Source organism: Papio anubis, chromosome 5 (assembly GCF_008728515.1).
Source record: "Papio anubis isolate 15944 chromosome 5, Panubis1.0, whole genome shotgun sequence".
NCBI lineage: Eukaryota > Metazoa > Chordata > Mammalia > Primates > Cercopithecidae > Papio > Papio anubis.
Genome location: NC_044980.1, coordinates 152855111 through 152881143, shown reverse-complemented (window position 1 = coordinate 152881143; position 26033 = coordinate 152855111). Strand labels below are relative to the sequence as shown.

Genomic DNA, 26033 nt, shown 5'->3' with positions numbered 1-26033 from the left:
TGAGCCACCGCACTCGGCCCAGAGTCAAAGCTCTTAACCACTGGCTCTTCTGGCTGAGGAATCCTCCCTGCCAAGATGCCAATGACATAGGTGCTTTTCTCCAGCTTGCCTTATTCTATTTACCCACACTGAGAAACTGTAGCTGCATTGGTTTGTGAAGCCCACACCCAGATTACTCTCAGAGACTCACTCACTCACTGCTGTGTGACTTTGGATGAATTTCTTTTCCTCTCTGATCCTCAGTTTCCATGTCTGTGAAATACAGAGTTTAAACTAGTTGAGAGCTGAGGTCCTGCTTTTCCATTGTCTGTGAATCTGTGAGTTTATAACAACACAGGCTTCAGACTTTCTCCCCTGGCTGGGGGCTGTGGCTTACGCCTGTAATCCCAACACTTTGGGAGGCCTAGGCAGGGGGATCACGAGGTCAGGAGATCGAGACCATCCTGACCAACATGGTGAAACCCCGTCTCTACTAAAAATACAAAAATTAGCTGGGCGTGGTGGCACGTACCTGTAATCCACGCCACTCATGAGGCTGAGGCAGGAGAATCGCTTGAACCAGAGAATCAGAGGTTGCAATGAGCTGAGATCACGTTACTGCACTTAAGCCTGGTGACAGAGCAAGACTCTGTCTCAAAAAAAAAAAAAAAAAAAAAAAGAATTTCTCCCCTGCCAACAATTTGAATTTGTTCCTGAATCAATTACAGGAGTAAAACTTCTTTTTTTTTTTTTTTTTTGAGACGGAGTCTTGCTCTGTCGCCCAGGCTGGAGTGCAGTGGCGCAATCTCGGCTCACTGCAAGCTCCGCCTCCCGGGTTCACGCCATTCTCCTGTCTCAGCCTCCCGAGTAGCTGGGACTACAGGTGCCCGCCACTGCGCCCGGCTAATTTTTTCTATTTTTAGTAGAGACGGGGTTTCACCATGGTCTCGATCTCCTGACCTTGTGATCCACCCGCCTCGGCCTCCCAAAGTGCTGGGATTACAGGCGTGAGCCACCGCGCCCGGCCAGGAGTAAAACTTCTACCTTATCTCTTCTGTCTCTCCCTCCCTCCCTCTCTCTCTCCTCTTCCTTCCTCTTTCTCTCTCTCCCCTTCTCTCAATTTTCAGCCTAATTATAGTTAACTCTGTTATTTAGAGACTTATTATCCAAGCTCATTATGAGTAATTATTCAGTCTGGAGGGGAAACAGCAACACTGCTAGTTTAATTTAATGCTTACCTAGTTCACTTAATTAGTAATAAGTCTTGGCAAAACGGTGGAATTCATGGGTCCTTGCTGGGTGGGTGGGGAGAGGCTGTGTATTGTTCTTAGAAAGATAAGGTTTCAAAGTAGAATGTGGGAGGAGGCAAGAAAAGGCTGCCTGTGACCTGGGCCGTGACATCTGTCCAGGTTAAGGCTGGCCCACAAGAGTGAAAGGCTGCAAATTGCACAGAGCTAGAAGGACCTTAGGTCAGGTAGCACTTATTAGGCCCCTTCTGTGTGCCATACCCCATGCAAAGCTCTGGACAAACCTTATTCCTTATGTCTCACATGTGGGACTTGTACATTCGAAATAATGTAAGTACTACCTGCCTTCGGTAATTCAACTCTTATAGTGAGTACGTTCTGTACATTCGAAATAATGTAAGTACTACCTGCCTTCGGTAATTCAACTCTTATAGTGAGTACGTTCTCCTTTCAGTAGTATCTCAGGAATTTTGATAAGTTAAGGATAAATTTTCCCATTTGATACCACTATATCTTTTACCTCTCTCACCCTTTTCACAAAGGGAGGCCTTAGGCCCAGGGCCTTGGGCAGGCAACAGAATCTGGCTAGAAGTCAACATTGTTCAGCTTTGACTTTTTAAATAGTTTTAAATTATGGCAAATAACAGTGGTTGTGTATGTATGGAAGTGACATGATTTTCCATTATAGTAAAAATAAGTGAATTGTCATATAGAAAAATACAGGGTAGCCGGGCACAGTGGCTCACACCTGTAATCCCAATACTTTGGGAGGCCGAGGCAGGTGGACCACCTGAGGTCAGAAGTTTGAGACCAGCCTGACCAACGTGGAGAAACCCTGTCTCTACTAAAAATACAAAATTAGCCAGGCGTGGTGGCACTTGCCTATAATCCTAGCTACTTGGAAGGCTGAGGCAGGAGAATCGCTTGAGCCCAGGAGGCGGAGGTTGCGGTGAGCCAAGATCATGCCATTGCACTCCAGCCTGGGCAATAAGGGCAAAACTCCGTCTCAAAAAAAAAAAAAGAAAATAAAAATATTGGGTAAAAAAGAGGTCAAGGTGGTACCCAGATGTGGTAACACTTCCAAGGAGAGAGGAGGATGAAAAAGGTCCCCTTCAGGATTCTGGATTAGAGATTGTCCCAGGACATCTGCGAAACCCAAATGTTGCCTCAGAATGCTTCTCAACCCAGGACTCCAGGCACCAGATGTCAGGGTGACCCCGCCCCCACCCCCCTTCCCAGCCCCCCGTAGCCTCTCGAAGTTCTTCCCAGGCACCCCGCCCAAGCCCTGTGAGTCAAAACCAGGACACTCCAGTACCTCCTGCCCCTCCTATCACCCCCATTGCCCCTTTGCCATCTCATAGACCACTGATCCCCCTCAAACCGTCATTGGTCCTCCTGGACCCCCTTTGTACCCCTCAGTGGGTAAACTGAGGACCAAAGGGATGACTCCACAGCGAATAACAGCAGAACCCTGGCCAAGCTGAAACAGCTTCCCTGGGTGAGCCCTGGTCCATCCCTACTTTGAGCTTTGGAGCCCAGCAGCCGGGGCCCTTCCTAGAGGAACAGCTCCCACCCCACAACCCCCAAGTCCTGATACGCCTGTCCTGTGGCCCATCCGAGAATCAATGTGTTACCTTTCCCAGCTGACTTTGTCTCCATAAAGGAACCTTCAAGCAGCACAGAGTAGTGGGTGGCAGAGTGGGGCGAAGGGGCCACAGAAGTGTGCCCACCATGCTTCCTGTGTGCCACCTTCAGCCTCACCCAGAGGGCAGGAGCATTGCAGTCATCCACATTCATGTCTTGCTCTGCCATGACGTGAATCTCACAGGGATCTCAGGGCCAATGTGTGGCCCATGTGGCCACCCTTGGGGGCTTTCCCGCCCTCACCCAGCCAGAGCCCATCCCAAGACACCAGAAAAGAAAAACAAAGAGGTTCTGGAGCGAGCAGCATCTGTCCTTGTATCAGTTTTATTGGCGGGTTTGTAGCTCCCTGGGCCGGGCCTGGATGCCTAGGCCAGTCTCTTGCTCACGCGCTCATAGGTCACGCCTCCGATGGTGGAGACCTGAAAGAAGCCGCCAGGACAGAGGGAGTCAGTGGCCCACCCCAAGGTAGCCAGGAGGCACCGCTGAATGAAGATGAGCCTCCAACCCCAGCCTTGAGTAGATGAGAGTCAGGTGCACCACTTCTTTGGGCCTCAGTTTCCCAATTTGTTCCAGGAGTCAGTGTGCGGACTCCCTGTGATGAATGGTAACCGGCTGTGAGGGGTGATGTGACTCTGGATGTGGAACCCTGCACCTCTGTTCCTCTCCATTCACCCATGATTCCCCTGCATGATTCCATTTAATCCTCCCAACAGCCCTGTGAGGTTGTTCTCATTGTACAGATGAGAAAATGGAAGTTTAGAGAAGTCAAGTAACCCTTCCAAGGCCACACGCCATGGCTGCACCGCACAGTGTTCATGGGTACCTGTCACGTGCTCAGTGATGGGAAGATACAGTCCCTGCTCTCTGGAAGCCTCAGGTTTAGTGGGAGAGGCAGGTGGGGGCATGCAGTTCATTGAAGGCCCACAGTGTGTGGTGCCCGGGGCTCCCTGCCGTGAAGCTGTGCTGCCATTGGAGGTGCACGTGTCATCAGCTGGTTTGCACACCCAGCAGAGGAAAGCAGCATTTCCATGAGAAGAGTGGGTAGCAAACAGAGAGCTGTGGGAGAGCCCAGAGAAGGCAGGGAGCCACTGACTAGGTAACAGGACGGGGAATTGGCTGTTGGACAGAAGCCTGCAGAACTGGATTTGGACAAGCAAACAGGAGAAAGGGAGTTCAGAGGAGAGAAACCACATGGCACAGAAAGGGAGATAGGAACGGCTCTGGCCAGCTCAGGAGCAGTAGCTGGTCCAGGGGGGCTGGGCAGAGCATACCTGTAGGAGGGCAGTAAGGCCATGGAAGGTCAAGTTTGGTCCTGATTCATGACAAAGGGCAGCAGTGTGAAGTGATGTGTGACTTGCATATGGGATGGATGCAAGGTAGGGAAGAGGTGGAATCAGAGGAGGCTGGGGCTTAGTGTAGGGGAGAGATGATGAGAACATTGCAGGGGTGCTGGTGGCAGAAGGCAGGAGGGATGCTTACAAAATGCACTGTCTGTTGGTAGAGAAGTGGGGAGGTGCCAGGATGATTCTGGGCCTCTAGAGATGGGAGATTTGCATCAAGACAGCTCCTCTCAGGGCCTAGTCATGGAACTTTGTTTATGTGTGCGCGTGCCTGGGTCTATGTGCATGCATACATGTGTGTGTGCCTGGCTGTGTCATGTGTGTGTGCATGGCGACCCTGAACTCCAGCCACTGCCCACACCACATGGGCTCCATGATGAGGAACCTCTGGGTATTGACAAGCAGGTTCACTCAGCTTGGGAAGATCAATTCTCTTTTCAGGCCCAAATCCGCTTCCAGTTCTCCTGCCCTATGCTCTCCCTGCACACCTCACAGGCTGGGGAACTTTGCTTCTTCTGGGAGTTATTGACTGACATTTCATGTAAAAATGCATCAAAAGTCCTTTCATTAGATCCTTCGAAATGTCAGTTTTCACCCAGGAGAAGAGGGATATAGTCACTTTTGTTCTTTTTACAGTTTTTCAACACTGTACGTCTATTAATTGTTAGACTTTTTTTTTTTTTTTTTTTTTTAGACAGAGTTTTGCTCTTGTTGCCCAGGCTGGAGTGGGCACATTCTCTACTCACTGCAACCTCCACCTCCCGGATTTAAGCGATTCTCCTGCCTCAGCCTCCTAAGTAGCTGGGATTACAGGTGTGCACCACCACACTCGGCTAATTTTTTTTGTATTGTTAGTAGAGACTGGGTTTCACCATGTTGGCTGGGCTGGTCTTGAACTTCTGACCTCAGGTGATCCACTTGCCTCAGCCTCCCAAAGTGCTGGGATTAGAAGCATGAGCCACCACACCCAGCCAAGTTTTAGATTATTTAAACAAAAATGTTAAAGGGGGATAAAAAAAGACCCGTGGGCCTGGGCAGAAGAGGCAGGGGGCCTAGTCTAGAAGTTCTAGAAGTCAACAGATGAGATCTGCCTCTGCATGTACTAGCTGTGTGGCCATGGCCAAGTCCCATGCTATCTCTGAGCCTTGTAATGCTGCTCTCTCTGTAAAATGAGTATAATGGGAGGGCACGGAACCTCTTGGGCCACGTTACGGACTCCATGTGTGTCCCCCAACCAAACCCATATGGTAAAGGTTGAAGCCCCAATGTGATGTTATTTGGAGATAGGACCTTTAAGAGGTGATTAGGTTATGAGGGTGGAGTCCTCATGAGGGATTAGTGCCCTTATAACAACAGACACAAGGCCTGATACAGTGGCTCACGCCTGTAATCCCAGCACTTTGGGAGGCCAGGGCGGGCAGATCACTTGAGGTCAGGAGTTCAAGACCAGCCTGACCAACATGGTGAAACTCTGTCTCTAGTAAAATTACAAAAATTAGCTGGGCATGGTGGCACACGCCTGTAATCCCAGCTACTCAGGAGGCTGAGGCATGAGAATCATTTGCATGGGGGAAGCGGAGGTTGCAGTGAGCTGAGATCACGCCACTGTACTCCAGTCTGGGCAACAGAGTAAAACTCCGTCTCAAAAAAAAAAAAAAAAAAAAAAACCGGCCAGGCACAGTGGCTCATACTTGTAATCCCAGCACTTTGGGAGGCCGAGGGAGTACATATCATGGGGTCAGACCAACCTGGCCAACATGGTGAAACCCCGTCTCTACTAAAAATACAAAAATAGCTGGGCATGGTTGTGCGCACCTGTAATCCCAACTACTCGGGAGGCTGAGGCAGGAGAATTGCTTGAACCTGGGAGGTGAAGGTTGTAGTGAGCCAAGTTTACGCCACTGAACTTCAGCCTGGACAACAGAGCAAGACTCTGTCTCAAAAAAAAAAAAACAAAAACAAAAAACCAGACACGAGAGAGATGACGTCTCCCTGTCATGTGAAGAAACCAGGACGGGGGCCCTCATAAGCCCCTGCCCATGCTGGCACCCTGAGCTTGTACTTCCCAGCCTCCAGAGCTGTTTGAAATAAGTGTCTGTGGTGTAAATCATTTACACCAGTGTCTGAGAGAGGCAGTGTGCTCCTTTCCTCTTGACAGGGCTTGAGATGAGGGCACAAGGAAATGACAGACAGAGAGAGAGAGAAAGATCAAAGAAGGAGAAGCAAGGGGGTCACACAAACCCTGCCTCCCTCATCACACCTTCCCTGCTGGAGAGCTTCAGGGAGGAGGGAAGGGCCCTTTCTAGACCAAACAGGACCCCAGAGGGTCTCTGACGCAGGTCACAGGCTCACAGTGAGAGAATGAAGTGTGGAAATGCCTTCTTTTCCCTGTTAACTTCACATCCATTTCTTCCACCTGGGGAAAACTTGGAGACCCACGGGAAAGAAACAGAAGTGAGAGGAAGGGCCTCCCAGGGCACCACCTCCCGTGTAGGAGGGTCCACAGATGTGTGTGTTGGACCTGCCAATATTGAAAGAATTTTTTAATTAGTTGCCAATATTTAATAGTGTGGAGATTTCACATGGAAGTGCAAATTTCCATCTTCTCTGGATAAATGAGAAGATCTGGTAGAAGGCGCCTGATGTCCCTCATGGAAATGGAGTGGAGTGGTGGCTGTCCCTGAAGGAGCCCACCTGGACCACCTCCTTTATTTATATTCTGGGAAGGATCTTCCGGGGCTTCCAGTCTTGTGCCCCAGAGGTGGCCGAGTGTGAGTGCTGCAGTCAGGCTGCTTAGCATCAAATCCCAGCTCTGTCATCAAAGCTGTGTGCTCCCTCACTTAGCTTCCCCGTGCCTCAGTCTCCTCCTAAAATGGAGACCAAAATCCCCACCTAACAGGGTTATTTGAAGACCAAATGACATCATGTGCATCCAGCACTCAGCATAGAACCTGGCACAAGGGAAGTGCTGGTAAAGCCAGCTGCCCAGAGGCCTACCTCTGAGGGGCTGTGGCCAGGAGACAGACAAATGTCCAGTAATCATCCCAGGGACCAGCAGGACACTCACCTCCACCAGCTTGTCACCCACGATCTCTGAGGTCTGGTGATAGTTGGGGAAATTCACCACCAGCTTCCCGCCCTCCATCTGCACGGTGGCCTGGAATGGAAGCACAACATTAAGCCTGGGTTGTTGCAGGTGATTGGTAACTATCTGGGGCTGGTGGCACGGGGAGTAAGAAGAATTTACCAAGGCCAGGCGCAGTGCCTTACGCCTATAATCCCAGCACTTTGGGAGACTGAGGTGGGCAGATCACTTGAGGTCAGGAAGACCAGCCTGGCCAACGTGGTGAAACCCCGCTATTAAAAATACAAAAATTAGCCGGATGTGGTGGCTCATGCCTGTAATCCCAGTTACTTGGGAGGCTGAGGCACGAGAATTGCTTGAACCCGGGAGGCAGAGGCTGCAGTGAGCAGAGATTGTGCCACTGTGCTCCAGCCTGGGCAACAGAGCAAGACTGTCTCAAAAAAAAAAAAAAAAAAAGAATTTACCAAGACAGTTGTAGGCAAAAAAAAAAAAGTCAGATTTCTTAGAGAAAGTATGAAAATATGTTGCAAGGGTGCACTGGGCAGGTCAGCAAGAGAGGAGCTGACTGCAAGGAGACAGTCTTGCTGGAGAGTTTATAGATTGTTGCTTATGCAGTGTGCTGAAGAGGGTTTTGTGCAGTACTGACAAAGCAAAGGTTATAGTGAGATAACTTACATATTTCTATCAGTGGAGGTGACGATAGCTGGGCACAGGAAGATTGTGAGTTATTTGCACAGGACGGGTATGTGTTCTGGACCATGAAGAAAGGCAGACTTATAGCTTATCTACTCTCCTTTTTTGCTTTCCCCTGCTGCCACCAGCCTGACTCCTTTTCTATAATTAGAACTCCACATGGGTCACCAGAGGCCTAATGATAGAGGCAAATAGCTGGGGTTCAAATTGCTGGTCCCAGCATGTTCTGGCTGCAGGGCCTTAGACCCATTACTTGGTATCCCTGAGCCTCAGTTTCTTCAGTTCTTTTTTTTTTTTTTTTTGAGGCAGAGCCTCGCCCCGTTCCCTGTTGCCAGGCTGGAGTGCAATGGTGTGATCTCGGCTCACTGCAACCTCCGCCTCCCGGGTTCAAGCGATTCTCCTGCCTCAGTCTCCCAAGTAGCTGGGATTACAGGTGCCTGCCACCACGCCTGGCTAATTTTTGTAATTTTAGTAGAGACAGCATTTCACCATATTGGCCAGGCTGGTCTCGAACTCCTGACCTCGTGATCCACCTGCCTCGGCGTCCCAAAGTGCCGGGATTACAGGCCTGAGCCACCGTGCCCGGCCAGTTTCTTCACTTCTAAAACAAAAGCAAATGACTGCGTTTTTTCTTCTAGCATTCAATATGTGGTAGGCACTATGCCAGGTGCTTTCATGCACTGTCTTGTTTAATCTTCACCACAGCTCTTGGAGACACAGACAGTATGTAGTCTCCTTTTGCATACTAGAGATACGAGGCTCAGGGGAGTAAAATGACTTACCCAAGGCCCTACAATTGCTGGTGGGAAATCATGGTTTCAAACCCAGCCAGGCTCACTCCAGGGCCCAGCCTCTTTATCTCTGTGCTACATAGAGAGGCAACATTAAAAAAGCACTTATGGCCGGGCACAGTGGCTCACGCCTGTAATCCCAGCACTTTCGGAGGTCAAGGTGGGCAGATCACAAGGTCAGGAGTTCGAGACCAGCCTGGCCAACATGGTGAAACCCCCGTCTCAGCTAAAAGTACAAAAATTAGCCAGATGTGGTGGTGCATACCTGTAATCCTGGCTACTCGGGAGGCTGAGGCAGGGGAATCGCTTGAACCGGGAGGCAGAGGTTGCAGTGAGCTGAGATCATGCCAACTGCACTCCAGTCCGGGTGACAGAGTGAATCTCAAAGGAAAAAAAAAGCACGTATGCTCTCTAGTGCCTGGTGTGAAGGCCTGCCCCTGTTGTGTGACTAAGGCAAGGTTATTATTTATTTATTTATTTATTTATTTATTTATTTATTTTGAGATGGACTCTCACTCTGTCACCCAGGCTGGGTACGAGTATGAGTATGATCTCAGCTCACTGCAACTTCTGCCTCTAGGTTCAAAGCGATTCCCTGCATAACTCCTGGTAGCAGGAATTACAAATATGCACCACCATGTCCAGCTAATTTTGTATTTTTGGTAAGACAGGGTTTCACCATGTTGGCCAGGCTAATCTCAAAATCCTGGCCTCAAGCCATCCACCCACCTCGGCCTCCCAGAGTGCTGAGATTACAGGTAGGAGCCATTGTGCCTGGCAAGCAAGCTTTTTAATCCCATGATTTAGCCTTCCCCCTCAATCTGGGGAGAGTAATTGTAGCAATGTCATGGGATTAACTGCATTAAGATGAAAAATCTATTCAGCAAGAGTCTAGGTTATATTAAGTGTTCAGCAAGTGTTAGCTATTTTTCTTATTGTTTTGGTGCCCATTTTTGACCATTAAAAATCAGGAGCATTAAAGTGCCAAGTAACTCAAGCTCTTAATGCTGGAGGCCAAACTGGAGAAAGAAGCCTCAGCTTGGGAGCAGGGAGGCCGTGTTTGAGAAGGAGAAGTCGGGTGGAGGCCTGAGGAAGGACGGGGACAGCCAGTGGCCTCTCACCTTGAACTTCTTGCCCCCCATTGTCTGTATGTCGCTTTCCTTGCCAACAGTGAACTTGTTGGTCATGGTGTGTCCTCCGGAGTAGTGCTGGGACCAAGTGAAGTCCTGCCCATCCTGCTGCACCTCCGTGACGATCTTGAAGTTGCGGGCCTTTTCGATTACATCGCTGGAGAGCCCTGGACCCGGGGATAAGCAGAGTAGCCACATAAGAGCTGCTTTTAACCCTGTGGTTTGGGGAAAGAGCTTTCCTGCCCACCCCGGCTGCCCTATCCCATGTACACGATAGACTAGCCTGCAGGTTAAGAGCACAGTGCCTGAGACAGATAATACATGTTGTGAGCCATGTGGCTGGCGGAAGTCACTCTCTGTATTCATCCTCAGTGTATTCATCCGCAAGATGGGGATAATAAGGCCCATCCCAAAGGGCTGTTACAAGAATTATATTCAATGTGAGTGTGTTTGTGAAGCTCCGGGCACATAATGGGTGCTCATCAATAATAACCAAGCTTCTGATAGTAATATAAATATAACGGAATCTTGCCAAGCTCGCAAAGTTTTGGAATTAATGAGACTTTCAAGACTGTGTCTTCTGGCCAGATGTGGTGGTTCAGGCCTGTAATCCCAGCACCTTGGGAACCCGAGGCGGGCAGATCGTTTAAGGTCAGAAGTTCAAGACCAGCCTGGCCAATGTGGTAAAACCCCATCTCTACTAAAAATACAAAAAAAAAAAAATTATCTGGGGATGGTGGCAGGTGCCTGTAATACCAGCTGCTTTAGAGGCTGACGCAAGAGAATCACTTAAATCCAGGAGGCAAAGGTTGCAGTGAGCCGGGATAGCGCCACTGCAGTCCAGCCTGGGCTACAGAGCAGGACTCTGTCCCCTACCCTCCACCAAAAAAAGATTGTGTCTTCTAATATTTTTATTTTACAGATAAGGAAGTGAGCACCCAGAATGGGAAAGGGACTTCCCAGTATTTCATTGAAAGTTAATGACAGAATCGGTGTAGAACAAAGGTGGGCTCCCTTCCCATTCCACAACACGAAGCCGTCATGCTCCTTCAGGGCCACTGCCAGTGCATGACTCAGAGGGGCTCTCGACTCCTCCAGGTCCCAAGGCTCAATGGGCCTGGTCTCAGGGTTCCTTTGACCCAGCTGGCAGGCAAGAAGTGGCCACCAAGAGGGAGGGCATGGGTCCCCTTGAGCTGTCCTCTGAACCTTAAGAGTTACACTGCCTGAGACTTTTTAGATAGTGAGATACTGAGATTTCCACAAGATTGTCAGATCCACTGTCTCACTGGTTCCTCACAACAGACTCGTGTTACAAGTCAAGCAGTGAGAGAAGGAATGAAATCACTGGTATCTCTGCCCACACTGTTTGGCACAGTAAGAGACCTGTGTTTGCTGAATGACTGTGTGAAGAAGTTGATTGTCAAACCTGGTCTCCACGCTAACCCTTTGGTTTCCTCTCCTAGGCAGGATGTGGTGAGACCACTCATCATAGGGTCCTGGGTGCCAATGGCCTCTGCCACTGACTTGGGCAAGTCACACTGAGTCCCCATTGGTAACACTGAGATAGCCTTGCATATAGCTGGTGTTTGATAAATGTTTGACAGGCTGGGCGCATGGCTCACGTCTGTAATCCCAGCACTTTGGGGGGTCGAGGTGTGTGAATCACCTGAGGTTAGGAGTTTGAGACCAGCCTGGCCAACAGGGTGATACCCTGTCTCTACTGAAAACACAAAAAATTAGCCAGTTGTGGTGGCATACGCCTGTAGTTCCAGCTACTCGAGAGGCTGAGGCAGGAGAACTGCTGGAACCTAGGAGGCGGAGGTTACAGTGAGCTGAGATCATGCCACTGCACTTCAGCCTGGGAGACAGAGCAAGACTGCGTCTCAAAAATAAATAAATAAAAATAAAATAAATACATGCTTGACTAAATAAACATCAAATCTCTACTTCACCAACCAAGTTTCCACTTTACCAGTTACTAGCTGTGTGACTTTGGACTAGTTACTCAATTCTCTGGGCCTCAAGTTTTCCCTCAGTAAAGTGGAGATACTAATATATTCTATGTGTGTTTTAAAGTCAAAGAGTGTCTAGGCCGGGCGCGGCGGCTCACACCTATAATCCCAGCACTTTGGGAGGTCAAGCCGAGTGGATCACCTGAGGTCAGGAGTTCAAGATCAGCCTGGCCAACATGGTAAAACCCCGTCTTAACTAAAAAATTACAAAAATTTTAGCCAGGTGTGGTGGTGCACACCTGTAATCCCAGCTACTGGGGAGGCTGAGGCAGGAGAATCACTTGAACCTGAGAGCCAGAGGTTGCAGTGAGCCGAGATGGTGTCATTGCACTCCAGCCTAGGTGACAGAGTGAGACTCTGTCTCAAAAATGAAATAAAATAAAATAAAGTTGAAGAGTGTCGGCCAGGCATGGTGGCTCACGCCTGTAATCCCAGCACTTTGGGAGACCAAGGCGGGTGGATCACCTGAGGTCGGGAGATCAGGACCATGCTGGCTAACATGGTGAAACCCTGTCTCTACTAAAAATACCAAAAAAAAAAAAAATTAGCAGGGCGAGGTGACGGGCGCCTGTAGTCCCAGCTGCTTGGGAGGCTGAGGCAAGAGAATGGTGTGAACCTGGGAGGCAGAGCTTGCAGTGAGTGGGGATAGCGCCACTGCACTTCAGCCTGGGCGACAGAGCAAGACTCCGTCTCAAAAAAAGAAAAAAAAAGAGTGTCTGAGTTCTTATTATCCTCAGAGTCTGGGAGAAAGCAGTTGCTCAACAAATGTGTGAATGAATGAATGAAATCCTGTCCCACCGTGACAAACCAACCCCGAGGAAGGGATACCCAGGAGCTCACTCACCGAGGAGCTTCATGAACTCATCATAATTCTTCTCACTCTCCATCTCGAACTTGCCGGTGAAAGCCATGCTGCTGGGAGGCTGGAGCCAGAGAGCAGAGGGATGAGGAGAACTGGTGGTGCTGAGGGGTCTGCTTTCCCAGCTTATAAACTCTCCCAGTTGCTGAGGCTCAGCCCCTAAGTCACCCCACTTCTTCTCCCTCCTGTCCTGAAGAGGAAGCACTCGCTGTTTTATGATGTGGGCAGGACCTGGAGGGACAGAGCCCCAAGGTTATTCACCCTGGGGAAGTGCTGCCATTGCCCGCAGGGTCAGGATGGCAATGAGTTTGAGGAGTCATCACCTCTCTGCCCGTCTCTCCCTCCATTCCCACACGCCCTGCCCTCAACCCATGCTCTCACCATCACTCATCGCTCATGCACTCTCTCACTCTGCAACCAAAGCACTTGAGCACTTGCTGTGTGCAGGGCCAGCACTGAAGAAACACAAATGAACGAGACACACACCTTTCCCAAAAGAGCCTTTGGTTTAGTCCAGAGACAAGCACACACCTGCAGAGAGTTCTTGTGTAAGCAGGATGCGATGTGCCCCAAGAGAAAAGCAGGTGGCTGACCTGGGGCATGGGGAAGGAGCAATGGTGTCCAGCAGCTGGTGCATGTTTGGGGAGGAGGTGGCATTTGGCACCCATCTTGGAGGACCAATAGGACTTGGATGTGTAGGGAAGCAGGAAGGTTGGAGGAGGCTCAGAACAAAGGGAGATGATATTCTAGGATGAGGGAACAGTGTGATGAAGATGGAAAGGGTCATGATGAAAGGAAACAGTGAGTCTGGCTGGAGCAAAGCAAACTTGAAGGACAACAGATGACCCTAAGGGTGGAGATAATGCAACCAGAGTACAGCAGCCACCCATGGACCTAGGCAGCGCACCTGGAGGAGAAGGTGCCAGGTGCCTTGAAGACGCCTGTGTGCCAGGCACTGGGCTGGGAGCTGGATGAGTTTTATTTTGTTCAAGCTTCAGAGCTGGAAGGGGTTAAGGGTTCAGAATATTGACTTCCATTTCCTGCTCTGCCTCTCAGTACCATTTCACATGCTGGGACTCTGTCTCCTCAGTGATCACTCCAGTCTATCTATCTTGTGAGATAGTCCTCTGCATTGGGCAACATTGACAGTGCAAAGTATAAAACACTTTGCAAAGGCTCTCATGATTATTATTTATTTATTTATTCATTTATTTTTGAGATGGAGTTTCACTCTTGTTGCCCAGGCTGGAGTGCAAAGGTGTGATCTCGGCTCACTGCAACCTCCGCCCCCTGGGTTCAAGCAATTCTCCTGCCTCAGCCTCCCGAGTAGCTAGGATTACAGGCATGCACCACCACACCCAGCTAATTTTGTATTTTTAGTAGAGAAGGGGTTTTTCCACGTTGGTCAGGCTGGTCTCGAACTCCCAACCTCAAGTGATCCGCCTGCCTCAGCCTTCCAAAGTGCTGGGATTACAGGTGTGAGCCACCGAACCTGGCCGATTATTATTAATTCAGGAAATCTCTGCATGTCTATTTCCTTTTCCCAAGCTTGCTCTCCATGTCTATTTCCTTTTCCCAAGCTTGCTCTCCATGAATCTCCCTCATTTCCATCTCAAGCTGAATTCAATACAGTTGCTGACTCCCAGACCTGGGACTAAGGAGTCTCTGAACTGATGAAAAAACAACTCTGCCACATCTTACCAGGCTTTAATCTCCAATCTTGGAATTTCTAACTCCAGCCAGGACTCTTACTTTAGTCTAACAGGCAGACAGACACACACACACACACACACATACACACACACACATCATGGATTTTTCTAAGTTATATATACAAAAATTTCAAATAATTCAGAGCAAGTGACAGTCCTGTCAGAGGTGACCTGTGATAATAGTTTGGTATCTCTCCTTCCAGGCTTTTACTTTTCTTTTCTTTTTTTCTAAGACAGGGTCTCTGTTTGTCGCCCAGGCTGGAGTGCAGTGTGCGATCTCAGCTCGCTGTAGCCTCGACCTCCCAGGCTCAAGTGATCCTCCCAACTCAGCCTCCCAAACAGCTGGGACTACAAGTACATGCCACCATGCCTGACTTTTTTTTTTTTTTTTTTTTTTTTGAGGTGAAGTCTCCCTCCGTTTCCCAGGCTGAAGTACAGTGGCGCAATCTTAGCTCACTGCAACCTCTGCCTCCCAGGTTCTCCTGCCTCAGCCTCCTAAGTAGCTGGGACTACAGGTGCGCACCACCACGCTCAGCTAATTTTTAGTAGAGACAAGGTTTCATCATGTTGGCCAGGCTGGTCTCAAACTCCTGAGCTCGGCTGAGCTGCCCACCTTGGCCTCCTAAAGTGCTGAGATTACAGGCATGAGCCACCACACCCAGCCCTTTTAGGCTTTTAAATGCACATATTTACTTTCTTGTATAAATGAGACTATATTGTTCTGTTACCTCCTGTTTATGTAATGATATAGGCACATGTCTATATCATTACAAAAGGGTATATCATATCCAGTTCAATAGCTCCAGAGTATTCTATCATATGTATGTCTCATAACTTACTTAGCTATTGCTGGATTTTTTAGGTTGTTTCCAATCTTTTCCTATTATAAATAACTGTGATAAAAATATTCTTGTAGGCCGGGCGCGGTGGCTCAAGCCTGTAATCCCAGCACTTTGGGAGGCCGAGACGGGCGGATCACAAGGTCAGGAGATCGAGACCATCCTGGCTAACCCGGTGAAACCCGTGCCTACTAAAGCCACAAAAACTTCTTGGGCCGAGGTGGCGAGGTAGCCTGTGCTTCTCTGGAGGCTGAGGCAGGAGAATGGCGTGAGCCGGAGTGAGGCTTGCAGTGAGCTGAGATCCGGCCACTGCACACTCCAGCCTGGGCGACAGAGCGAGACTCCGTCTCAAAAAAAAAAAAAAAAATTCTTGTTCACACCTTTCACTGTACATGTCAGATTATTTACTAAGATTACTTGCTAAGGGTGAATTCCCAGACATGAAATTCCTAGAACAAAGGAGTTTTACAGTGTTGTACCTCATGCTAGAAACACAGCAAGTTTGCTGCCTCCCGCCTAGGTATGTGAGGAATTTCCCCTCACTGATAATAATAATGATGAAATAACAATGACAAAGATAAATACATTTGCTGGATCTTTTATTTGTGGCATCAATGAGTGTTTTACATGAAAGGATACTATTTAATCTGGAACAACTCTATGAAGTATGTGCTGATATTGTCTCCATTTCACCTAGGGCAAACAGAAGTTCAGTGAAGTATTAACCTTGGCAAATCACCAGAGCCTTGTGGTGTATGGTTATGTTGCTTTTTAGTTGGTCTGGGAGTCTTGTGGCCTTGATCTGGCTCCTGCAATACCCTCGCCCTCCCAGGTTCAAATTCTCCTACCTCTCAAAAGCCTCCTAGGTAGCTGGAAACCCCACCGTGCCACCACTCCACTTGCCCAGCTAATTTTCACTAATATCTTCGTAGGGCGAGGTTTCTCCATATTGCCAAGCCCGTGGTCTCAGACTTTGGCCATGTTGATCCCCGCCCCGCCTGGCCCTCCCAAAGTGCTGGAACCTACAGCAGAGGCATTGAGCCACCGTTACTTTCGGCTATATTTACTCTTAAAATAGCTTTCAACATGCACTTTCAAAATCTGTAATCCCATAACCCTATTACAAGTAAACTGCTTAGTTAATTTATTTATTTAGGAACAGAATCGCTCTGTCACCGGGCTGGAGTGCGGTGGCCACATCTCCAGGCTGCACTGCAGCCTCCGCCTCCCGGAGTTCAAGCCGTTCTCCTGCAAGCCTCCCAAGTAGCTGGGATTGCCAGAGCTTCCACCACCATGACTGGCTAATTTTCTGTTTTTACCCCAGCCAGAGATGGGATTTTACCATGTTGGCCAGACTGGTTTTGGGCTCTGACCTCAGTGATCCACTTGCCTCCAGCCTCCCAAAGTGCTTTGGGATTACAGGGTGTGACCACCTGCCCGACCTTATGTTTTCTACTCTCTTCCTCCCTCTTTACTATTTCTCCCTCATTTACTCTCTTTCATTATCTTCTTTCTTATCAACTTCATATAGATATACAATAACCACCCACATAAATGCAACATTGCATTCTATTTTTCTTCACCCAGCATTGGTTTGTAAACATAGTCCCATCTTTAAAAGTTTACCAGGTTGGGCCAGGCGCCAGTGGCTCACGCCTGTAATCCCAGCACTTTGGGAGGCTGAGGCAGGATCATGAGGTCAGGAGATTGAGACCATCTGGCTAACACATTGAAAACCCATCTCTACTAAAAATATAAAAAAAGGCTGAAGTAGGTGGCTCAAGCCTGTAATCCCAGCACTGGGAGGCCCGAGGACAGAGTAGGATCACGAGTTCAGGAAGTGAGACCATCCTGGCTAACACAGTGAAACCCGTCTCTACACTAAAAACAAAAACTAGCCGGTAGTGAGAAGTGAGAGCCTGTAGTCCAGCTACTCGGGAGGCTGAGGCAGGAGAATGGCATGGGCAGTGAGACTGGGTGAGCGGATGGGTCTCACTGCACTCCAACCTGGAAACAGAGCAAGACTGGATCTCAAAAGCAAAAGTAAAAAATACAAAAATTAGCGGGACATGGTGGCCCGGGCACCTGTAATCCCAGCTACTTGGGAGGCTGAGGCAGGAAAAGTACTTAAACCCCTGGAGGCTGGAGGTTACAGTAGGCTGGTTCAGTGCCTTTACCAAGCTCAACCTGGGGGACACAGAGACTGTCTCAAAAAAAAAAATTAAGGGGCCAGAGTGCTGTGGCTCATGCCTGTCCAACACTTGGGAGGCCAAGGTGAGGCAGATGAAAGGCCAGGGTTCAGAATAGCTGGCCAGCTTGGTGGAACCCCATCTCTAGTAAAATACAAAATTAGCCAGGTATGATGGTGGGGGCCCGTAGTCCCAGCTGCCCAGGAGGCTGAGGGCAGGGTGCTTGAACCTGGGAGTGAGGAGGGTTGCAGTGAGCCAGATCACACCACTGCCTCCAGCCCAGGCAACAGTGTAGACTTCATCTCAAAAAAAAAAAAAAAAAAAGCTGTCAGGTTTGGCCAGATGTAGTGGCTCATACCTGTAATCCCAGCACTGCAAGGCCAAGGCAGGTGGATCACTTGGGGCCAGGAGTTTGAGACCAGCCTGGCCAACATGTCCCGAAAAACCTGTCTCTACTAACAACACAGAGAATTAGCTAGGCATGATGGCACGCCATCCATTCCAGCTGCTGGGAGGCTGCAGTCCATTGGGAGCTCCCACTTAGGTGTGGGAGGCTAAGGCTTCATGAGTGAGCTGAGATCATGCCACACTGCACGCCAGCCTTGGGAACCAGAGTAGGGCTATCTTCAAAAAAAAAAAAAAAAAAAAAAAAAATTCTCGTAGAGGGCTGGTGTCTCACTATGTCCCTTGAGCTGGTCTCAAACTCCTGGGCTCAAGTGATCTTCCTTAGCCTCTCTGAATTGCTGGGATTATAGGTGTGAGCCACTGCACCCAGCCTTGAGCGGCATTTTAATTTCCTCCAAAAACTTTTCCTTTGCGTTGACCACTCAGCTAACTATTTGACTCAAGAGACCTAGTTTTTTTTTTTTTTTTTGTTTTTTTTGTTTTTGTTTTTTGAGACCAGGTCTCGGCTGTGTCACCCAGGCTGGAGTGCAGTGGCGATCTCGGCTCACTGCAAGCTCCACCTCCCAGGTTCCATCTCCTGCCTCAGCCTCCGGTGGCTGGGCTACAGGCATCCGCTCCTACGCCCGGCTAGTTTTGTATTTTACAAAGTAGAGGCAGGTTTCATGTTAGCCTGGGTGGTCTTGATCTCCTGACCTCGTGATCCACCGCCTCGGCCTCCCAAAGTGCTGGGATTACAGGCGAGCCACGGCGCCCGGCCGAGACCTAGTTTTTGGTCTATCTCATTATTCCCCCATTCAGCTTAATCATTTCTAATGTTTGATTTAAAGTGAAAGATGTGCAACTTCTCCTTTCATTTGAACACTTAGAAGACATTTTCAGGTTTTTAACTGGCCTAATTTCTTTTGTTGTTGAGAGAGGGTCTCCCTCTGTCACCCGGGCTGGAGTGCAGTGGCAAGAAAAACGCCTCACTGCAGCCTCAACCTCCCAGGCTCCGTCTTCCACCTCAGACTCACAAGTAGCTAGGATCACAGGCATGCACCATCATGCCCAGCTAATTTTTTTATTTTTTTGTAGAGATGGGCTCTCGCTTTGTTGCCTAGGCTGGTCTCAAACTCCTGGGCTCATGCAATCCTCCCACCTTGGCCTCCCAAAGTGCTGGGATTACAGGCATAAAGCATCATGCCCAGCCTAATTGGCCTAATTTCGATATTGTGTCTCAGGGAATAAGAAGGCCTGAGGAGGGAAAGAGAGATGGGGAATGGGTAGAAGTTCACTGTTTTGGCCAGGCACAGCAGCTCACGCCTGTAATCCCAGCACTATAGGAGGCTGAGGCAGAAGGATTGCTTGAGCCCAGGAAGCCCAGGAGTTTAAGACCAGTCTGGCAATATAGTGAGACGAAAAAGTCATTTTTATAAAAAAATTTTTAAATTAGCCAAGTGCAGTGGTGTGTGCCTATAGTCCTAGCCACTTGAGAGGCTGAGATGGAAGGATCGCTTGAGCCCAGGAGGCAGAGGCTGCATGAGTCAAGATTGTGCCACTGCACTCCAGCCTGGGCAACAGAGCGAGAATTTGTCAAAATAAGGAATAAGGAAGGAAGGAAAGAAGGAAGGAAGGAAGGAAGGAAGGAAGGAAGGAAGGAAGGAAGGAAGGGAAGGAAAGTTGGGGCGGGAAGGAGGGGGAGGGAGGGAAGGAAGGAAGGAAGGAAGGAAGGAAGGAAGGAAGGAAGGAAGGAAGGAAAGAAGGAAGGAAGGAAAGAAGGAAGGAGGGGAGGGAGGGAAGGATGGAAGGGAAGGAAGGAAAGAAGGAAGGAAGGAAGGGAAGGAAGGAAGGAAGGAAGGAAGGAAGGGAAGGAAGGGAAGGGGTAAAAGATTCACGGATAGGGTGGAGGAAAATTAAAATAATTAAGAAGACAAAGATTGTTGATCACTAGGAATACACACATTAAAGGAATGGAAGGGAGACGGTGGAAATGGTGGATAGATGGAAATGAATATGGAAGAAATAAAGGACATGGAGTGAGACAGGACAGAATGGAATAGGAATGGATCTCTAAAAACTAAAAACAAAAAATAAAAATAAAATACAGTATCTATGAAGTACAATCAAGTGAAGTGCAATAAAACAAGGTATGCCTATATTTCCTTGAGCTAAAGCCCCAGGATGGGACTACCAACTTAAGGGGTCTGGAACATTCTTACAACTCATACAATGTTTTGTCAAATTGGGACTGAATTACTTTACATCCAGCTTAACTGGGACTCAGGGTTTCGAACATCGTTGATACTTTCCTGCCCCTCAACATAACAAATTGTGCCATCTTGAGAATTTCTTTCTTTTCAACAACTTTTATAATAAAAAGGGATTTTATTTTCTGATTATAAAAGTAACATATCTTCACAGTAGAAAATCTGTGGCAGGGAGTGGTGGCTTGTGTAATCCCAGCACTTTGGGAGGCCAAGGTGGGTGGATCACCTGAGGTCAAGAGGTCGTCGAGACCAGCCTGGCCAACATGGTGGAACCCCATCTCTAGTAAAAATACAAAAATTAGCCGAGTGTGGTGATGGGCTGTAGTCCCAGCTGCTTGGGAGGCTGAGGCAGGAGAATCACTTAAACCTGGGAGGAGGAGGCTGCAGTGAGCTGAGATGGCGCCACTGCACTCCAGCCTGGGCAACAGAGCAAGACTCCATCTCAAAAGAAAAAAAGAAGAAGAAAAGAAAATGTGGGAAGAGACCAGCCTGGGCAAATATAGAGACCTCATCTCTACTAAAAATTTAAAAGTTAGCAGGTGTGGTGGCATGTGCCTATGATACCAGCTACTCTGGAGGCTGAGGCAAGAGGATCACTTATGCTGGGGAGACTGAGGCTTCAGTGAGCCATGATTGCACCACTGCATTCAGCCTGGGTGACAGAGCAAGACCCTGTCTTTAAAAAAAAAAAAGAAAATTTCGAAAGAACAAAACACAAATTCGAAGCTACCTATAATCCTACCAAAAAATCTTCTTTTTCAATTGTGAAATTAATGCATACTCATTGTTTAAAAAGACAAAAGCTTAAGACTTTGTAAAGGTTAAAACCCCAGATCCCACTACATCTCATTTTCCAGAGCCAGCTGCTGTTAAATTCAGTAGATAAACTTCTAGATGTTTTCCACATGCACACAAACATATTTGTGCATATCCTTTTTTCCTGCTCTTTTTAACAAAAATGAAATTCGGAGATACTGTTTTGTCTTGTTCTTTTACACATAGCTATATACATAGATATACATCATAAACATAAATGAGTCTTATTTCTTCATGGAAACTGAAAAAAAAAGTCTCCATCCATTATTAAAAGGGACTTGCCAAATGGACAAATCCACTAACAGAGTATGTTTTGTCGCCATGTTCTAGGCATGAGAAACAATGAAAAATTCACCATCTCCCTGAAAGCCTTGGGGGAAATAATTTTATCGCAGTAATGGAGACGCAAATCAGCCATAAGGTGACAGCCAGTGAGTGAGCTAGAAAGGTTTAGGGGGTGGGGCATAGTCTTCTGGAGTCTTCCGGGGTCTCTGTCTTGGAGGAAGTTTGCACCTTGTAAAACCCCTCCTTCCTGTCTTGGCCTGCCTGGATGACTGCTCACCTTTCATCGGTCTTTCTGAATTCTAATTGTCCTTCTGAATTCTAATTGTCCTTCTACCCCCACCTCCTGTAATGAGGATTCTTTGATGACTCCAATCTATAGAGATTGTCCCTTGCAAAAATCCCCATAGCCTGCACCTTCTCTTTGTAATGGCTCAGTGGGGGAACCTGGGCTTTAGAGTCAGTCAGCCTTCTCATGTATTAGCTCTGAGACTTCAGACACACCGTCGATTCATTCAACAAACATCACCTGAGCATCTATAATTCACTGGGTTCTGGAAATACCAAGTACCCGTCCTCAAGTCTCAAGTCTTTTTTTTTTTTTTTTTTTTTTTTGAGACAAAATCTCACTCTGTCACCCAGGCTGGAGTGCAGTGGTACAATCTTGACTCACTGCAACCTCCGCTTCCAGGGTTCAAGCAACTCTCCTACCTTAGCCTCCCAAGTAGCTGGGATTACAGGCCCCCATGACCATGCCCAGCTAATTTTTGTATTTTTAGTAGCAATGGGGTTTCACCATGTTGGCCAGGCTGGTCTTGAACTCCTTATCTCAAATGATCCACCCACCCCAGCCTCCCAAACTGCTGGGACTACAGGCGTGAGCCACAGCTCCTGGTCTGTCCTCAAGTCTTGTGGGAGACACAGTCCTATAAACAGGCAATTACAACATGATGTGATCAAAGCAATAAAGGCTGTAACATAAGGATATTTTTGGAACACAGAGACATTACCCGACCTCTTCCTTAGTATCAGGGAAGGCTGATATGAGAAGAATTAACAAATAAGCCAAAGCCTTATTTATTATTATTAATTATTATTATTAGGCAGGGTCTCACTCTGTCACCCAGGCTGGAGTGCAGTGGCACAATCAGCCTCAGCCTCACAGGCTCAAGAGATCTTCCTGGGCCGGGCACGGTCGCTGTAATCCCAGCACTTTGGGAGGCCGAGGCGGGCGGATCACAAGGTCAGGAGATCGAGACCACGGTGAAACCCCGTCTCTGCTAAACATACAAAAAATTAGCCAGGCGCTGTGGCGGGCACCTGTAGTCCTAGCTAGTCCAGACGCTGAGGCAGGAGAATGGCGTGAACCCAGGAGACAGAGCTTGCAGTGAGCCGAGATCGCGCCACTGCACTCCAGCCTGGGGGACAGAGGGAGACTCCGTCTCAAAAAAAAAAAAAAGAGATCTTCCTGCCTCAGCCTCCCGAGTGGCTGGGACCTCAGGCATGCTCCACCACACATGGCTAATTTTTTAACTTTTAATAGAGACGAGGCCTCACTATGTTGCCCAGGCTTGTCACAAACTTCTGGAGTCAAGTAATCCTTCTGCCTTGGCCTCCCAAAGTGCTGGGATTACAGGTGTGAGCCATCACCTGGCCTCATTCATTATTACATGGGGAAAAAAATACCTATCTTTCAGAGTTTTAATGAGATTAAATGAAAGTACATAGCAAAAGTGCTTAGTACAGGATCTAGCATTTCACAGGTGATTGTTGAAGGATAGCTACTGTTATTCTCACTCACTGGCAATTTGTCCAACCTACCTGCCTATTTTGAACTACAGTTTGTATATTGTAGCATTAATTTAACCCTTCACAAAGTAAGTCTTTTATCTCCCAACTACACTATGATCCCTTCCAGACCTCAAGCTGCATTTCATTTTTCCTTCTGTATGTGTACCCAGTGGGTACTGGGATAGTGTTGATTTCATTTTATTTGTTCAGGTCTGTCTGGAATAGGCTGTAAGGCTGTGTTCATACACTACTGGGGATGCAGGAAGGGAGGGCTTGTGAAAAATGGAAATCCCTGTGACCTGACCCCCCAAAATTCTGATTTGGTAGGTCTGAGGTGGGGCCCTAGAATCTGCATTTTGACAAACTCCCCAGTGACTGCAGTGCTCAGTGGCCTTGAGAAGCTCTAGGCCAGGGGATGTGGGCAAGAAGGACCAGGTAGCTTCTCCAGGCCCCCGCTAAACTCCCTTTCCCATAGATTTCCTCCTGCACAGTCAGAGCTGTTTTTTCCTTAGTTGCTACTCTTCCAAGGTCAGTGTCCAAGGCAGGATGGGAGTGGTGGTGAGGCTATGGGAAAGGACGACATTGGCACTCGGCTGACTCACTCAGCCATACTCCCACCCCTTCCCTAGAGTCCAAGTGTACATCTGACCCTCCACCCTCCATCCATCCACGCCCGCCTCTTCCCCTCTTCTCCTGGGTTTGCCTATTTGTTCAGACCCTCATTGAGAAACTCCCTGGAGGGGTGAATGGACTCAAACTGCCTCCATATCACAGTGAAGTTTTATGAGGCAATAGAGCCAACAGAACAACTATACCCTAATAGAGATAAAGAAGGCCCCAAGGCTAATTCCCCCGGGCCACCCCAACTTTCCACCTGAACTCTGGCCCCTGCCTCAGTCAGCCACCATTGTTCTCAGAGTAATGCCTGGAGAAGGGGGTGGGAATACAGGTTCTTGAGTCCATGGGTGGGGAGGAGCCCTGGGCACCCTCCTACTCTCTCCATCCCCAGGACCTTACTGGCCTTGTATAGAGTAAGTGAACTATCAGGGTTATCGATTCCTGGATTAAACTCCCCTTCCTCTTTCCTCAATTAAAATCTGAAATACTATTTGGCATTGATCCCTAGAATGTCAGGGCTAAATGGGACCTCTGAGAGCAATATTTTCCGATGATGATACTTCTAGTTTTAGTCTCAAGAATCAAAGGCCGGGAGTTTGAGATCAGTGTGGCCTACATAGTAAGAGCCTGGCTCTAAAAAAATTAAAAAACAATTAGCCAGTCATGGTGGCTTGCGCCTGCAGTCCTAGCCACTGAGGAGGCTGAGGTGGGAGGATCACTGGAGTCCAGGAGTTTGAGGCTACAGTGAGCTATGATCGTGTCACTACTCTCCAGCCTGGTGACAGAATGAGACCCCAACTCATTTAAAAAAAAAAAAAAAGGGGCCGGGCGCGGTGGCTCAAGCCTGTAATCCCAGCACTTTGGGAGGCCGAGATGGGCGGATCACGAGGTCAGGAGATCGAGACCATCCTGGTGAACACAGTGAAACCCCGTCTCTACTAAGAAATACAAAAAATAGCCGGGCGAGATGGCGGGCGCCTGTAGTCCTAGCTACTCGGGAGGCTGAGGCCGGAGAATGGCGTGAACCCGGGAGGCGGAGCTTGCAGTGAGCTGAGATCCGGCCACTGCACTCCAGCCTGGGCTACAGAGCGAGACTCCGTCTCAAAAAAAAAAAAAAAAAAAAAAAAAAAAAAGGCCGGACGCAGTGGCTTACACCCGTAATCCCAACACTTTGGGAGGCTGAGGCGGGAGGATCACCTGAGGTCAAGACTTCTAGACCACCCTGGCCAACATGGTGAAACCCCGTCTCTACTAAAAATACAAAAATTAGCCAGGCATGGTGGCAGGTGCCTGTAATCCCAGCTACTCGGGAGGCTGAGGCAGGAGAATTGCTTGTACTCAGGAGGCACAGGTTGCCGTGAGCCGAAATCACACCTTTGCACTCCAGCCTAGGAGACAGAGTGAGACTCCGTCTCAAACAAACAAATAAAAAAAAGTCAAAGACTAAGATAAGAAAATCCAGTTGACACTTAGTTTATCCACAATGAGAAACGAAAGAGATAGAGACTCTGGGCCCAGCCTGCCTAGGTTTGAATCCCAGCTATGTCACTCACTGGTTCTGTGGCCTTGGGCACCTTATTTATTTTTCTGTGTCTCGGTTTTCTCATCTGCAAAATCTGGATAATAATGGTGCCTACCTGAAGGGGATGTTACTAACGTTAAATGAGTGAAGTCAGGGGTGGTGGCTCTCACCTGTAATCCCAGTGACTCAGGAGGCTAGAGGCCAGGAATTGGAGACTAGCCTGGGCAGCATAGCAAGACCTTGTCCCTAAAAAATAACAAACAGAAAACCTTAGCTAGGCATGGTGGCCTGTGTCTGTAGTCCTCTCGCTACTCGAAGGGCTAAAAGAAGGATTGTTCGAGCCCGGGAGTTCGAGGCTGCAGTGAGCTGTGTTTGTGCCACTGCACTACTGCTTGGGTGACAGAGCAAGACTTGACTCTAAAATTAATAAATAGGCCAGGCACGGAGGCTCTTGCCTGTAATCTTTCCTCTTTGGGATCCTGAGGTGGGAGATTTGCTTGAGCCCAGGAGCTTGAGATGAGCCTGGGCAACATAGGGAGACCCCATCTCTACAAAAAATAAAATAAAATAAATCAACTGGGCATGGTGCTGTGTGTCTGTAGTCCCAGCTAGTCGGGAGACGAAGGTAGGAGGATTGCTTGAGCCTAGGAGTGGAAGGCTACAGTGAGCCATGATCATGCCACTGCACTCCAGCTTGGGCTACAGAGAGATATTCTGCCCAAAAATAACAATAATAAAATAAATAAATGAGTTAATTTTTGTAAAGTACTTTTCGCAGCACCTGGCACAGAGAATCTAAGCGTGTGTTAAGTAAGTATTGGGGCAGGCTGGCC

At 48.4% G+C, this 26033-nt stretch overlaps 1 protein-coding gene across 1 annotated transcript; it reads right to left on the bottom strand.

The window, feature by feature from the left end:
• Positions 1-3176: 3176 nt before the first annotated feature.
• On the bottom strand, positions 3177-13052 carry FABP6 (fatty acid binding protein 6). Its single transcript, XM_031666578.1, has 4 exons — positions 12766-13052; positions 9901-10076; positions 7278-7367; positions 3177-3289 (listed from the first exon to the last, which is right to left on the bottom strand). The coding sequence occupies exons 1-4, from the start codon at positions 12830-12832 to the stop codon at positions 3236-3238; spliced, it is 387 nt and encodes a 128-aa protein (XP_031522438.1). The 5' UTR covers positions 12833-13052; the 3' UTR covers positions 3177-3235.
• Positions 13053-26033: the final 12981 nt, after the last annotated feature.